At 45.1% G+C, this 14,977-nt stretch overlaps 2 protein-coding genes, 1 long non-coding RNA gene and 1 gene segment (V, D, J or C); 1 reads left to right on the top strand and 3 right to left on the bottom strand.

Moving 5' to 3' along the window:
• The window catches only part of LOC147580085 (uncharacterized), a 323,282-nt gene extending 315,798 nt beyond the window's left edge, over window positions 1-7,484 (bottom strand). For both annotated transcript variants that reach the window (XR_015252516.1, XR_015252521.1), the window contains exon 1: window positions 7,232-7,484. This is a non-coding gene — a long non-coding RNA (uncharacterized LOC147580085). The remainder of the gene's footprint in view (window positions 1-7,231) is intronic.
• LOC112855941 (T cell receptor alpha chain MC.7.G5-like) overlaps window positions 1-9,958 on the top strand; it is a 167,161-nt gene extending 157,203 nt beyond the window's left edge. Inside the window, exons 3-7 of the mRNA XM_086710174.1 lie at window positions 74-132; window positions 5,956-6,234; window positions 7,052-7,123; window positions 7,483-7,620; window positions 9,012-9,958. Of these exons, the coding sequence (XP_086566300.1) occupies window positions 74-132; window positions 5,956-6,234; window positions 7,052-7,123; window positions 7,483-7,619 (547 nt within the window). The 3' untranslated portion in view covers window position 7,620; window positions 9,012-9,958. The remainder of the gene's footprint in view (window positions 1-73; window positions 133-5,955; window positions 6,235-7,051; window positions 7,124-7,482; window positions 7,621-9,011) is intronic.
• Window positions 9,959-12,208: 2,250 nt separating this feature from the next.
• Window positions 12,209-13,148, bottom strand: LOC147580084 (T cell receptor delta variable 3-like). The segment is given in 2 exon segments: window positions 12,209-12,543; window positions 13,142-13,148. Coding segments are annotated over 2 exon segments (342 nt in total).
• Window positions 12,440-14,977, bottom strand: part of DAD1 (defender against cell death 1) — a 117,236-nt gene continuing 114,698 nt past the window's right edge. The window contains exon 3 of the mRNA XM_086710176.1: window positions 12,440-12,543. The gene's annotated coding sequence lies outside the window, so the exon portion shown is untranslated. The remainder of the gene's footprint in view (window positions 12,544-14,977) is intronic.

Raw genomic sequence — 14,977 nt, 5'->3', positions numbered from 1 at the left:
CCCACCCCCCTTCCAAACAGACGGACTAAACAGAGGGCAAATGGGTGGTGGGGTTTTTGTAATGATGCCTGAGGTGGTGTCTTGATACACCACTTATCTTTGGAGCAGGGACTCGACTCGTCGTGGAACCAAGTAAGTCATGCATTTTAATTTACTTCAGCGCGTATAGTCCCTTGGACTTGTTGTAGCAGAGTCCTGAATGGATTGGAGCTTTGGGGGAGGTCAGGAGGCTCTAAATTGGAAATGCATTGTTTTGTTGTTGCAAAGAGTCAAGGTAAAATTTGAGGATGAATTCATTAGGTTTCTCTTAGAAAAATAGTCTGTGTATGCATGGAAACTCTGTTCTAAAGATTTGTAGCAATAAGCCCTCTACAAAGGCCTGAAGAAAGCCCTTAGTCAGGCTTTTGGTCCCCTCCTCAGTCAGGGAAAAGGCAAGCTCTAGGTGAGAGTCGCTCCACTGTTTATGAGGAAAAAGACTCCTAGCCAAAATGTAGGAAGAGGAAGGGTTAAAAAGAAGAAAAATATTATTGCAGAGAGAGTTAGATCAAGACAGTCTTCTCTCCTTCAGATGACAAAAGCTAATCTTGCCTTTGTGTCTTTTTGCTGAGAACTTGCATTAAATCAGTGTGCCTGGCTCAGACTAAATGATCCCCCAGGCCCCATCCTTGTCTGGGTCTTCCAAGAGCAGAAATTGCATCCCTTTGGTTAGCCCTAGATCTGAAGACTCTGCACAGGGTTCAGGAGCCTACATCCAATGTAGAATCACAGCCACCAACTTCAGGACAACAGGGAAGTCATGGTGCTCTCCTAGAGATACTGTCCCCTGGTAAGGCATGCCAGTGCTCAGAAATCCAGGGGTGATATTCAGGTAGTTTGGGTAGCTGCCAACAGTCACTGGGACTGGTCCAGAGAACAGTAGTCTTTCAGAAGCTTTCCAAAATGCCAAGTCCAATGGGGCAGGCATTGCCCCCTTACGTGGTTAAATTTTGTTTCGGAGGAAATAAAGAAGTGGGGAAATGTACGTGAATGTGGCAAGGTTGACATCCTGAAAGCAGCTGGTACTGTCAACATGACGTCTGCCTCTCAGAAGGAAACATAAACTTACAGGGGTTCTTGGTTGCCTGTTGCTTCCAGGCCAATAGTGGGATTTGGCGTGTTATCTTTTCTTTGAGAAGGGAGAGACTAGAAAGAAGGAGGGAAACAATCATGTTGTAGCTGACTGCAGTCTGATCCATGTTGGGCAAATTGCATCTGAGCGAAAAGTATTGTATTTCATTTTCCCTTTAAATCATTTCCACTTGAAATTCAGAATTATCTGCAGTGTTACAATCAAATCTCTGAGGCTGTGGCTTTGGGAATCTTAGGGAAAAAGGAAAGACATGAAACTGATGCTTAGCCCCTCTGCCGGGACTCTGACCTGTGCTCTCTGGTGATACTCTATTTACTTCTTCAGTTTTCTCTTCCTGCAGTGATGGAGTGTAATATGATTATGTGAAGCTCAGTTAGGGAAAGTGAGAATTTCAAGTCAAGCCCTCAATCCTTAAAGTTTTGACAGCAAATAATGGCCCTATACAACCATCGTTCCCTTTGGCTCTAGCCCTAGTCTCTAGATTTCTGGTGATGAGACTGAGTAATCCATAAGGCCTTCAAATTCTATTTCACATGATTATTATATCCTCCTGAAGCTTGTATCTGGATCCAGATACGGGAGGAATTAAAAAACAAAAACAAGTGGTCCAAAGCAAGCAGCGGCTTCTCTGACCCACATCCATGGACACACAGCACCCTGGGCTCTCCATCCACTACCAACTTCTTGTTCAAGCCTCAGATCCTTAGAAAGCCTTTCCTTGGGCTCGGGGAATTAGGAGACAGATTCCTTATTATTGTGAAGCTCACTCTGAGTAATGGGGAAGAAATTAGGTTTCTAATCAAAAAGCAGTATCTGTGACCCAAGAGAAGGGAACCAGAATGTGAGAACCAGACCTGTGTCTAAACCCTCTTCAGCCAAACATTCACTCTAAGAAATGTCACTATTCCGTGCCCGATTCCCTATGCCCTATTCCCAAGCTATCGTGTTCTTCTTGGAAAGGCCTCCAATAAACTGGGAGTTAAATTGTCCGTCTTGAAGGCAGCTACCAGTCACCTGTCGCCTTCTTCTCTTCCTCTATGTCAGCTCTGTCCCCTGTCTCCGTGCTTCCTGGCTGGGATTTCATGCACACATCCTTATCCAGCAGATACACTATTATTAGCTTCAAAGGGAACTGAGCCTCTGTGCACTCAGCCCCTTGATCTCATCGAGGGCAGCTTTGTAGTTCTCTGAGCTGTGGGGTCTCTAGGCTGGGACCCAGGCTGGGGAGGCAGGGCACAGATGTTCTAGGCCAGGCCCCAGGGCCAGCCCCAGGCTGGTTACTTGTGAGGCAGTGCTGCGATGTGCTCCTGGGATACCCGACAGATGTTTTTCGGAGCCGGCACCAAACTCCTCGTGGAACCACGTGAGTTGATTTTTTCCACTATATTTCTAGAGATAAATTGAGTCCTGGCACTGGGGCTGCCATCCAGTTTGCATTACTTGGGAAAGTATAACTAGGAGATGGAGTAGCCCAGATGCAGGGGGTGGCCAGATAAAGACACTGGGCTGAGTCCCTGAAGCAGCTCTGTAACTAGTTTTGTTTTTTAAAAAAAACATACATTCAAACTGCATCCCCCACTTATTTCTGAAATCTTCAGAGCAGCCCAGAAAACGCCAGGAAAACTAGAAAAATCGTACTAATTGCTGGGGCACATGGTGGGGGAGGGGATGTGCAGGGACACTCCGGCCCCAAATCTCCAGAAGGTTGTTTCCATTCTTACCCATCTCTTTGGCTACCCTGACTAGTGTACGTGCCTCATTGCAACCGTAAACAAATGCCCAAAAGCTTGGAAGATTTAAGACAGAGAGAGTTAACCAGGTCAGAGTAATCAGGTAGAGCAAATGTGTATTTCAATGTTAAAGTTAAATCCCATGATGTCAGAGAGCCTTGAACTTGTGAGTGACATTTGTTACAGTACAATCCTTACGGAACTGATAGGACTCAGTGGGAATCTAAAACATAGATGATTTCTATGTATACAAGTTAAGAAAGGCTGTTCAGGAAAGGTATATACTTCTTCTGGTATTGTTTACCAGCACATAACCTTAGCATTGGACTGTTACTCATAGAAAGAGAAAGTCTGAAATAAAATAGCAATTGTCCAAACAAATAGCACTTTGAAACCCATAGTGAAATGTAATTACATTTGTGGGCCAAGAAGAAAGACCAGCAATTCTCAAAAAAATGAACAATTAGATATTTAAATTTTGGACTACAGTAGGGCAAATTTTATCTAACTCGGATTTTGGTTTAAACTGAAAACAAAGTCGACTAGTTTACTTACATATGGCAACCATATAAAATGCATTCTGGTTTTTTTTCTTTTAAAAAGGTTCAATTCAGCCAGATAACCTTTTCTTTGGTTATCATGATACCAAAGAATGGATTAGATAAAACACTTCATTTTCAAACAATTGTTTTCAATAGATAGGTATTCACTGAGAAAAGGGTCTGAGAAAAATGTTTTACCAAATGAATGCATTATGCTTTATCTGAAATAGTAACAGATTAAGAGCTCAATATCATAAGTGTATGACCTTCTTCAGACATTTGTCTTGTCAGCTACGTTCCATTGTTCAAATTATTCAAACCAAATCTCTCTAGCCCCAAGTGATCATTGACAACTGCCTTTGAATTTAGATTTTAGATTTTAAAATCCCAAGCAAGCCTTAATTATCCAAGTAAATCAGGCTAGGATTGGGTCATACTCTGAAGTAACCAAGGAAATAGGATTGTTTTGTTTTGTTGTTTTGTTGTGTTTTTTAATTACTGGTTTCCTTTCTCTGTATCTCATAACTCCCTTGAAAATCAACCAGAGTACATGTCACCAAAGTCAGTATAGTGAACGAGAAATGTTGCAATTCTGAAGACAGGTGAATGAACATGTGGTTTTTCAAGCCGTTGCTGCCGAGTTATCAGTGTCTGTTATCAGTGGCTTCAGCTATGCCGGAAAGCAAAACGATGAAGGTTTCCTCACATGGGTTGAAATTAGGTTCCAGGAGAGCCCCCTGAAAAAATCCCCAATCCCCGTCTTGTCTAGAACTGAAGCCAAAATATACGGAACCAGATTCTTAGGAATGAGTTTCCTGCCCTTAGTGACTGAAACAGAATCCAGTCTTCCAGCTGAGCTTCCAGGCAGAGAAAAAAGTGGTAACAAATTTTTTCAAAAAAATATTTGGAGGCTAGTTAAGTGGGGGGGGGGGGGGGGGGGCGGTCTCTGAACAGCTGATTCCCTAGGAAAGCCCTGATTGGCCATTGTCCATTTACAAAATGATGATCAGAAAGAACTTCTAGACTAGCAAACGTACCCTCTCAAGCAGATATAACCAATTTATTTGTTTATAGCTCCACTACCATGAGCTTCAACAGCTAACGCCCAAATCCAAATTAGGACAGAGTATTAGAAAAATGATTGCATTTACTCACCCATTACCAAGACTTTTCATTTAGCATTACCTTATATCTTGATTATAGATCATAGTAAATAAAAGTACACTGGAATTCAACATTTTTAATTTGATATCACCTAGTTTCAAATAGAAGAGCTACATTCACACAAGTAATTACTACAGAAAATTGACAGTTAAGCTTCTATTTGGAAATATATCTAGGTCACCATTCACAGATTGGTTGTCTCTCCTGATTTCAGGCATCTTCACAGCACCCTCCTTTTTTAACAGTTATTTGAAGATAGCCTAAGGATCCAAGTCTTCATGGACAAAATTTATCATAATTCACAAACCTTAATAAGGCATGATGGGAAAGAATCAATACTGCCTCCCTCAAAGCTTTAAAACTTTCAGTTTCAAGGAAAGAAAAAGATGCATATACAGAGTAGCAGATAGATGGTAGGTCAAGGTGAGGCATGAATGCAGAGGAGGCCAGGAGGAGATCCAATGATCAGCACCAACACTCCATAGCTTCACTTAGAATAAAATAAGAACTGGGTTTAAACTGGTTTTGTATCTAGGGGCACCTGGGTGGCTCAGTTGGTTGAGCATTTGACTTTGGCCCAGGTCGGAATCTCATGGTTCATGAGTTTGAGCCCCACATCGGGCTCTGTGCTGACAGCTCAGAGCCTGGATCCTGCTTCGGATTCTGTGTCTCCCTCTCTCTCTGCCCCTCCCCCCCCACTCACACTCTGTCTCTCTCTCAAAAATGAATAAATGTTAAAAAAAATTAATATCTATAAGGACTTCCTGGGAATAATAGCTGTTATCTCTGATAAAAGACTCAGAAACTATAGGATAGTCCCTTACAACAAAATAAGTATTTACCTAAAGGCAGAGAGATGTACCACTTAACTTCAGTGGTTATCCCTTCCAGTCCGAAAAATGAGAAAGACACCCTAAAGTGACTCCAGTACTTTCCTCAGGGTATTTGAACGAGTCATGTAGTCCTTCTCAGACCCTGATTCTTTAACTGAGCACCAACCCTGTTCTCATTCTAAGGGCTTATGCGTTTAAAATAAACCAATGATGCAGACAGATATTCAACCTGACTGCAATCATCCAGAGGACTGATTAACAAAATATAGATAATTGAATCTCAGATGATCCAGACACTTGTTTGTAGTTGTTATTTTCCATCTCCACTTCCAGCCATGTCTCTTAGCAGCTCCTAACTAGAAGTCAGATTGACTGCCTTTCATTTCCACTTCCCTTAGCCACCTCTTTCATTGGGTGTTAACAAGCCCAGGTCACTAAAGGATGCAGGAAAGTCTGTATTGCAGTGTTTGGCCCCAAAGGAATTGAAGTAAACCCCACCATTTAACTCCCACACTTGCGGATAATCATCTTTCAAGATAAATTGATTATATTTACAGAAAGCCAGCCTCCTGCCAAACCATCCGTTTTCATCATGCGAAATGGGACGACGGTTGCTTGTCTGGTGAAGGATTTCTATCCTAAGGATATAGACATAAAACTCGAATCAACCAAGAAACTAGAAGAATTTGACCCTGCTATTGTCGTCTCCCCCAGTGGGAAATACAGTGCTGTCAAGCTTGGTCGGTATGAAGATCCAAATTCGGTGACCTGTTCGGTTGAACACAACAGTGAAGTCGTGAGCTCCACTAACTTTGAACCAAGGACAAATTCTTCAGGTAGGTCACATCTAGTTTCAAGGGGCTGGAATTGTAGGGAAGAAAAATTGAGGGAAAGGGAAGCTGAAGATGTAAACTCTTGACAGATCATTCTCAACGTGGCATCATGCTAGAAACAAGACTGAGCCCAACTATGGCCCGTCATTGACTTTGAACTTAACTCTGCATCCCTGAGCTGGAATCTAAGATAAAGTCCATCTTATTTCATCTCCTATCTCCTCTTCACCAGCCACTGTCTCCTTGATACTAATGACTGTCCTACTACTAGACTCTGGGTTAAAAATTCGTGCACAGACTATGGGGCACCTGGGTGGCTCAGTGGGTTAAGCGTCTGACTCTTGACTTCAGCTCGGGTCATGATTTCACATTTTGTGGGATCGAACCCCATGAGGGGCTCTGCCTTTACAGTGCTGATCCTGTGTGGAATTCTCTCTCTCCCTCTCTCTGCCTCTCCCCTGCTCTCTTGCACTCTATCTAAATAAATTTTAAAAACTTAAAAAAAAAATCTTTAAAAAAAATTTGTGCACAGCCTAATCCAATGTGAATGCCAAAACAAAGGGCAGCCCAGCTTATCACGGGATTGAGAACCCTCATTCATCCTACAAATTGGAAACATACCTGAATGTGGGCCTCATAGCATAACGAAAAAATTCCAGAATTGGAAGAATGTTGGCTGTGTGAATAGCTGTTTGACCTTAAGCCACTCATACCCCTGATCCTCAGTTTACTCACTTAAAGTCTCCTCCACTTTTCAAACCTCAAACCCTTTGAGCCTCTTGGTTGCCAGTAAATCCCTGACCACTGCTGTTTGTTCCAGGTACCGTAAAACCAAAACCCACGGAAACTGAAAACATAAAGCTAACTCCAAAGAGCATCAGTGAGCCCAAAGGTTAGTTGAAATCAAGGGTCAACTTCAGAACTGAGTGTTAAAGCAAACCCTGTAATTGTCAGACAGGGCCAAAAGTCAGCAGATTTCAAAAGAAAACAAAAACCATACCTGAGCCCAGCTGGTTCCCTCCGAGCCTCTCGGCGAAGCTTGCCTGGCTACAAGCATGGGTTTCCAAAGCTTGCCTGGCTGGGAGTGAGCAGCAGCCTTGGGTCTCTCAGGGCCATCTGCCACCAAGCTAGGCTTGCAGCCCAGGCAGAATGATGGTGATTCGGGGCAGGCTGGTGTCCGTGTGTTGTGCGCCTAATTTCTGGAAGGGAATTTAGTTTCTTGCTAAAGCCGCTATCTTTACTCTTGTTCAGCCACAGTTCATCACAGTTCACAGTTCACAGCCGGGAATGTAAACATGCTGTCCCTCACAGTGCTGGGGCTCCGGATGGTGTTTGCCAAGAGTCTTGCCATCAATTTTCTCTTGACTGCCAAGTTATTTTTCTTTTAAGGTAAGAATTAGCTGCTTCTTATGCCTACCTCAAGCCAAACTATGCTGCACATGGAGAAAAGGAGTTTAGGAATGTAAGGGGCCAAGAAGGCTTGGAAAGGGAAGAACACAGAGACATAATAGGATTTTTTTTTTTTTTAATTTATCTTGAGAGAGAGAGAGCGCGTGAACACATGTGCACAGGAGGGGGAGGGGCAGGGAGAAGGAGAGACAGAATCCCAAGCAGGCTCTGAGATATCAGTGTAGAGCCTGATGCAGGGCTCTAACCCACAAACCATGAGATCGTGTCCTGAGCCGAGGTCAAGAGTCAGACGCTTAACCGACTGAGCCACCCAGGTGCCCTGAGACATAGTATGATTTAATAAAGGTGGGCCACCTCAGATACTCAGCATAACACCCCATCTCCTGTTGTCCTCCTATTTCAAGCCAGACTCAAAATGTGTTATGTAATATAATGTAATACTGGCCGATAATCCCCACCTCCAACCCAGGAGCTAAAACCTTGGAGCTATGTAATGAGAAATAGTTTTCTTTATTTGCTATTTTGTTTATCTGGCCAAGGGTCATGGTTATTTGCAAGGCCATCAGTAAAGCTTCACCCAAAGAATTTCCGGAAACTGCCTTGCCTAGACAAAGGAGATGCCAGCTCCCATCTCTTTATCACAGGACTCCCAGTGTATAGACCAGCCCACCTTTGGGATGAACCTACATGCCCATTAGTAGTAACCAGCACACTGCTAGCTATTCAAGATGCAAAGTTGCAGAGACATTAATTATCTGCCTGCTACTTGCATTCCTTCTTCATGTAATCTTAGACATGAAGTTTAAACCGGGGCCTAGGTTTGCCCACGAAGCCCTTTTTCCAGTACCCCCAATTCTCCCCAGTCCCAACTCCTGATCTAGGGACAACTTTAGATTTCAAGTGTGGGACTGATCTAACCCAGACTGAGGACATGTCCAATCATTTCCAAATGGGTGACTGGTTTCCAGGAGTCCCAAGGACAAGAGCAGTGTGGCTATATAAAAAGAGCACTACACTAGGAGACAGAAGATGTGGGTTTTCACCCTGTCCTTGTCACTAACGCTCTGCTACCCTAGCCTAGTTGTCCACCTCTTTAGGCCTGAGGTTTTTCACCCATTAAACAAAGGAGTTAAGAAAGACTAAGGACAGCAAATGAGTTGCATGGCTTATGCCAATATTGATAAGCTAATACGGAGTAGCTGAATTATGGCCATGTGCAGAAAGGACCATACCATGATAGATTAGTGATGTCTGCATTGATGCAGCCACAGCAAGTACTGGCCATCCCCAGACTATGTGAGTACTACGATTCCTCCCAGCACTGACTATCTGTGATCTATGACACTCTGATCCTTGTCCTTCACTTGCAGGCTGACTGGCTTCAGAAGGCTGCCTTATGAAACTCCCACATTATGTCTTCACAAAAGCCTACAGAGGAGCTGTCTCCTAGACTTCTGGCTTCTCGGTGATTCAAGGTGACCGATCCCAGTCTTGCTTAAGTGGCTGCTACCCAAACCATCAAAGCAACAAACCCAGCTCATTTTCCAGCTTTGTGGAAAGACACAAGTCCTAGGGAGTAGGGCGTTATGGTCCTAACTGCTCTATCTGCTGCTTTATAAAGGGATATAGGACTCATTTTCTTTATTATTATTTCTACAACAGATACACTTTGAAAATAGTGTTTTGTTCCCTTAACTTTCTTTGCCTTCAAAAGTAGAAAGTGGGAGCCAACAGATTCCCAGCTCCATACTCCCCGAGGAAAACAGACCCTGGGGGTTGGAGAGAAGATGCCCTTCACCTAACAAGAATGGCTCTGTTCAGCCCAGCACTAGGTTTGCCTCAAGCTGGCATTCTCATCCACAAAAGCACTTTCTGCTTTCCTTAGTACTTTACAAACAAAATTACATTTGACTTCTCATGCAGCCAATGGGGTTTCTAAAGCCTCATCTAAATACTCTCCAAGCTATTAGCAAAGATCAGGGTAAAACACAGAGAAAATTACTTTTATCAATTGACTTCACAAACATGAATTGACTCCTTCTAAGTTCCAGGCACCGAGCTGAGGGTGTAAAGATGAACGAGAGGTGGGCCTGCTTTCAAGCGACTTACTGTGCAAGCACTTTTGGAGGGAGGGAGAGGAATGAGACTCCTAGATTTGGGCTGTAAAAAGAGTATCTTTACTGGGTTTTGCCTGCCAATATATGCACAGGGAATTTGATTTCAGTGGATGCTGACTCTTGCCTGCCCCTTGTTGTTGATGGTTTTCTGCCATTCTCAGTGTTGTCTCTGTTGCATTTATTAAAGTGCATCGAGTGTGCCTTGCCTCTGGCTTTACTCATAACAGACCACCGCGGGAGGGGGAGGGTGGGTGCTGTGAACTCACTGTTAGGCAGACAAAAGCCAAACTGAACTTGTAGGTCACACCGCAGCTTCCTGAGCCCCAAGCCTGCAGGCTCCTGCCTCGGGGACCCTGCCCTGGGTTTCCGGCTGTTGCTGCTGCTGCTACAGCTACAGCAAAACAGCAGCAATGACCCCTCTGTGGCCGATGGGCTCTGCTACCCCCACGTCAGCAAGGCCACAGCATTTTCCCAGATGCACCCACTCAGGTAGCAGAGCCCTTGCAACCCACTATTGTGGTTTCCTGGGCACCTAGGGTGCTACCTAGGGTGTCAAGCAGGGGCTTATGGGGTCACAAGTGAAAGAGCAACCCTCACCAACTCCCCCTGATATTGCCATCTGCAGACTCCCATGTTGTCTTCACAGCCCAAAGCAAAGAAAGGAGGCAGTAGCCCTCTGAGTCAATGGGTTTAGGACAATCTACATGGATAAGGAGGTCCATCCAGGGAAGAACCATTAGAAGATTCCACACAACTGCACCTCGTGTGTGTAAAGAATGCCTATTTCCAAAACATTCACATCTGTTACCTTAGGTAACATTAGCATGTTTCTATAAGTGGCAAAGAACAAAAAGATCACATCCTCATTTTTCAGATGGAAAAAATACCCCTTCCAAAAAGGTAATGTACCTTCTTCAAAGTCATTCAGTGAGGCAGGACGTGGCTGTGAGCAGAACCATGTTACCAAGAGCACCAGCCCAAAGTTCCTTCTAGAACATACAGCATCCCCAAAACAAGGACAAGGTGGTGATTTGATTTCAGCTAGACTGGACTTCAGGATTGTCCGATAGTTAGCATATAAATGAGCCACCCTCTGATCTACTTTGGTGGTCAAAAAAAAAAAAAAAAATCCTAGCTTATCACAGGATCTTGAATTTCTCCTACCAAAAGGAGCCTCCAGAAAAACATTAATGGCAAGAGCCAGGTGGGGATTGTGGCTGTTTTCAAGGCATGGGGGGGGGGGGGGGGCATCATATTGTGGATTATAGTTCTCTGGAGCTTTTGCATACAGCACTTCATTTAAGTCCAAAACAGCCCTGAGGGAGTCCTCCAGAAGATTGCTACACACACTCAGTCGTGGGCAGCACAGAGACCCAGGAGGCGGAGGCATTTGCCCAAAGCCTTTGGCTCCCTCACCCGTGTTCTGTACATTCCTCTCTCTAGTGACTGCTCTTCACCCACCTGTTTTGAAGCCCAGATAAACTGCTGCCAGAGCACCTACTGATGAAGCTGCCAGGGAGAGCCCTAAAAGCGCAGCAGCACACGTGAGCTCTATTATTACCCAGCTCTCTGACCTTGGGAATGAAGGTCCCTCCCTTCTCTGCACTCTAGTGTTTTCCCTATAAAATCATAGCCTGGGCTTCTACTCTCTTCAAGGTTATATCTCATAATGAATAGTTGTTTTAAGGCAAAGAATTCAATGGGAAAAAAAAAAAAAAAAAAAGGAAAGAGGGACCAGTTCCCAGGGCTCAGGGTGTATCTATTTTGACATCACACAGTTGGATTCTCCTGGAGATGATCATCTTCCTTGGAGACACCAAAGAGCTCCAAACGCAGGGACTTGATGCTGGGGTTCTAGGGATCACCAACAGCTTTTTCGGAGTATCTCAATGCTCCTCCGTGGAAGAAAAATGTTCTCCAAATAAAGTAAGTGAAATGGCAGTGTCAAAGAGCATTCAAGAAAAATAAGGTGGCTGTGCAAGAAGAAGCAGGGAAAAGGTGAACTGGGGGGAAAATTTTGAAGTAAGTAACTTTGTGTCTACTTTGAATCTTAAAAGGAAAACAGACCAATTCACAATAATGGATAAATGATGGAGACTAAAATAAAAACACTCCCGAATGGTACCTTGGCCATTCTGGTATCTTCACAGTCCTCAGAGTACATACGCGACAGGCCCCCGTATCAGGCGTGAGTGACCTGGGCACTGGGGACACGAAGATGAGAATTCCCCAGACATACCTCTCCCACTCTCCCACCGCAACGGCCCACTGAGTCAGAAGGTAGGGAGGTGCTCGGCTCCATCTGAAGCCAGGGTGCTCTCCTGGATGTGAGCTGCCCTTGTATTATTCAGCAGACATGTCAGGGCACCTCCAAAGGCCAGGCTGGAACACAAAATAGCTGGGAAGAAGGATCCCAGGGAGCTACACCAGGCTGTGCTGGGGGTTTATGTTCAGACCTCCTGGGCACCTGCGACACTGTGGGGATAGATGGCGCAGTAGTATGTGGCACTGTCTTCAGGCTCCGCCGAGATCACCAAGTGGAAGGTTTTCTGGGACTGACTGTGCCACACCCAAAAACGACCCTGAGTAAAATCTGCATCTTTGGATTGAGTGTTATCCCTGTAGAGGATAAACTGAAAGGAACGATCTGGCCTTATTCGGTACCAGTATAAATCCGGGTTTGAGTATGTTGTGTGGTAAGTGCAGAACAGTGTCACCTTACTGCCGCTTGCCACTGTCTGGTACGGGGGGCTCTGGGTCACTTGGTCACACAGCACGCCTCGGTCTGTGAAGAGATAAAAATAGAAAACGGTCAAGTTCCGCACCCCATAGGCACCGGGACCCACACAGGCCCTCCCAGAGGGCACTCAACGGGCAGAGGCAGGAGAAGGACACAGAGATGAAAGTCAAAGGTGGAGAATGACTGGAAAACCAGGCGCAGAGAGAAACAGGCCATGCGTTTAAAGTCAGAGAAAGGAAAACGGGGTGGTAGGACAAAGGGAATGTACACGAGTGAGTGTACCCACAGAAAAGCAAAAGGCTAATGCCCAGAAGGAGAGTCATCTTCCTATCAGGGCTGGAGAATAAAATGGGTTCCTGAGGTCTCTAAGACCATCTCGGGGCCTCTGACGGGAGGAAGTGGGAGGGAATTGGAGCAGGCAGGCAGCCCTGACAGTCATGTGGCTGAATGAGCTGTAACTCTAGGAGGCAAATGCTTCCAGCCAAGAAATTATTGTTGTTATTGTTATTTTGGTCCTCAATCCATCTTGAACTAATCCCTTTGTAAAACGCAATGAAGATGAATTACTTTAAAAAAATAAATAAAGAGAGAGAGAAATAGAAACTGCAAGCCCAACGACCCAGTTGCTGTACAAGAGGCTTACCCTCCATTCCCGGATCCTTGGACCACACACAGACCGGTGTCCAGCCCAAGGTCAGCTGCACTCATACTCAATAAATGGCATAAAGGAATGAGTACCTTTGACTCGTCTCTTACTCCTCCATGTAAAGAGGGAGGGAAGAGGGTTGAACAAGATGGATTCTAAAATCTCTCCTAGCCTTGAATTCTAGAAATCTTCTATTTCTAATGCTCGGGGCATACCTTGCCCTTGAGAGTGCTTGCTGCATATCATAGAGTGTGACTTTCCATCTCTCAGTAGGCCCTTTGCAGCACACGCTTGGCTCCAGCTGGAAAATTCTCCCCCGCAGCAGAGCTTTCCATGGGGGATACTGCTGTGAGTGGGCTACAAGCTTGCTGGGCTAGTGCTCAGTGTGGCCACTGGAGCCATGGTGGCTGGAGCCCCTGGGACGGGCCCTTCCAGTCACATGCAAGACAAATACCATTTTGTGTGTAAGCCAGGAACATGGCAACAGCAGGGTGTATGGCCCTGAGAAAGACGAGACTGAGTACCTCACTCCCCCAAACCCAGGAGTGTCTGTAGGAGTTTCTTTTTTCCCTTCCCTACGTCGAACTCATCGGTGAGTGCTGTTCATTCTGCTATGAAATAAATGTCCACCCTGTCCATCTCCACCACCAGCAGCTCCTGCAAACACTACCATCTCTTGTCAGAACCACTGCAGTAACCCCCTAACTGTCCTCTTACTTCTGTTCTTGTTCCTGGACAATCCCTTTCCCAGATCTTTATGTAATATAAATCAGATTATGGCAGCTGGACCTCCTTTCCTGGGCCTGTAATACCCTGCAAATGGTCTGGCAGCTGCCTCCTGTCCCACTTCAGCCCCTGTCCCACCTCAGCCCCCTGACACACACACACACACACACACACACACACACACACACACATACACACCATAATGCCAGTTCCATGAAGGCAAAGACCTTGTTTATCTGTTCATGGATATACCCCCAGCGCCTAGGGTTGTGGCTGCTACATAACTGACAATCCATAAATATTTGTGGAATAAAGGAATGCAACTTTCTTCACTCAAAAACTCACCATTGACATGGCTACGTTTGCTGGATTTGGCAAGTAAAAATACAGGACACCCAGTTAAGTTCATACTTCAAAAGAACAGCAAAAAATTTTTAGTAATATTTAGAGTACATTTACACTAAAAAAAAAAAGTATACATGTTTATCTGAAATTCAAATTTCACTGGGAATCCTGTGTTTTATCGTAGGCGACTGTAGGCATGGAGAATACCAAAAGTGAACACCAGGCCGTCCAAAGTCCGCCCATGAGCATCCCCAGGCCCTTGGACCTGGAAGAGGATGGTTCAGTGACCAGGCTACGGGGGCCTGCACTGCCGCCTGCTGGCGGGGGTCCCCTTCACGGGAACACAGCCCTCTGCTGGCAAAAGATGGTCTCAGAGCTTCCAGATTTTCAACATCCAGGAGCTCTGCCAGTCCCCACCCAGCTTCTGGTGTCTGTCCCTGCTCTAAAGGTGTCAGCAGCCTTGATATTTATAAGAGAGCTGAGTGTTCCCTTCCTAATTTAGGCAGTAGCAATTTTTTTTAAGTTTTTTTATTTATTGAGAGAGACAGAGAGAGAGAGAACGAGTAGGGGAGGGGCGGGGGAGGGGGCTGGAGAGAGTCCCAAGCAATCTCTGTGCTCCATGCTGAGCCGGATACAGGGTTCAATCTCACAACACCTGAGCCAAAATCAAGAGTCAGACGCTTAACCAATTGAGCCACCCAGGCGTCCCTAGGGAGTAATTTTGAAATTAAACTGCTCCTTCTCTTCTGACTGCACACCCTC

This window comes from Puma concolor, chromosome B3, assembly GCF_028749965.1.
Source record: "Puma concolor isolate L17-30 chromosome B3, mPumCon1.1.hap2, whole genome shotgun sequence".
Taxonomy (NCBI): Eukaryota; Metazoa; Chordata; class Mammalia; order Carnivora; family Felidae; genus Puma; species Puma concolor.
The sequence above is the reverse complement of the archived record's forward strand: the minus strand, read 5'-3'. Positions and strand labels throughout refer to the sequence as shown.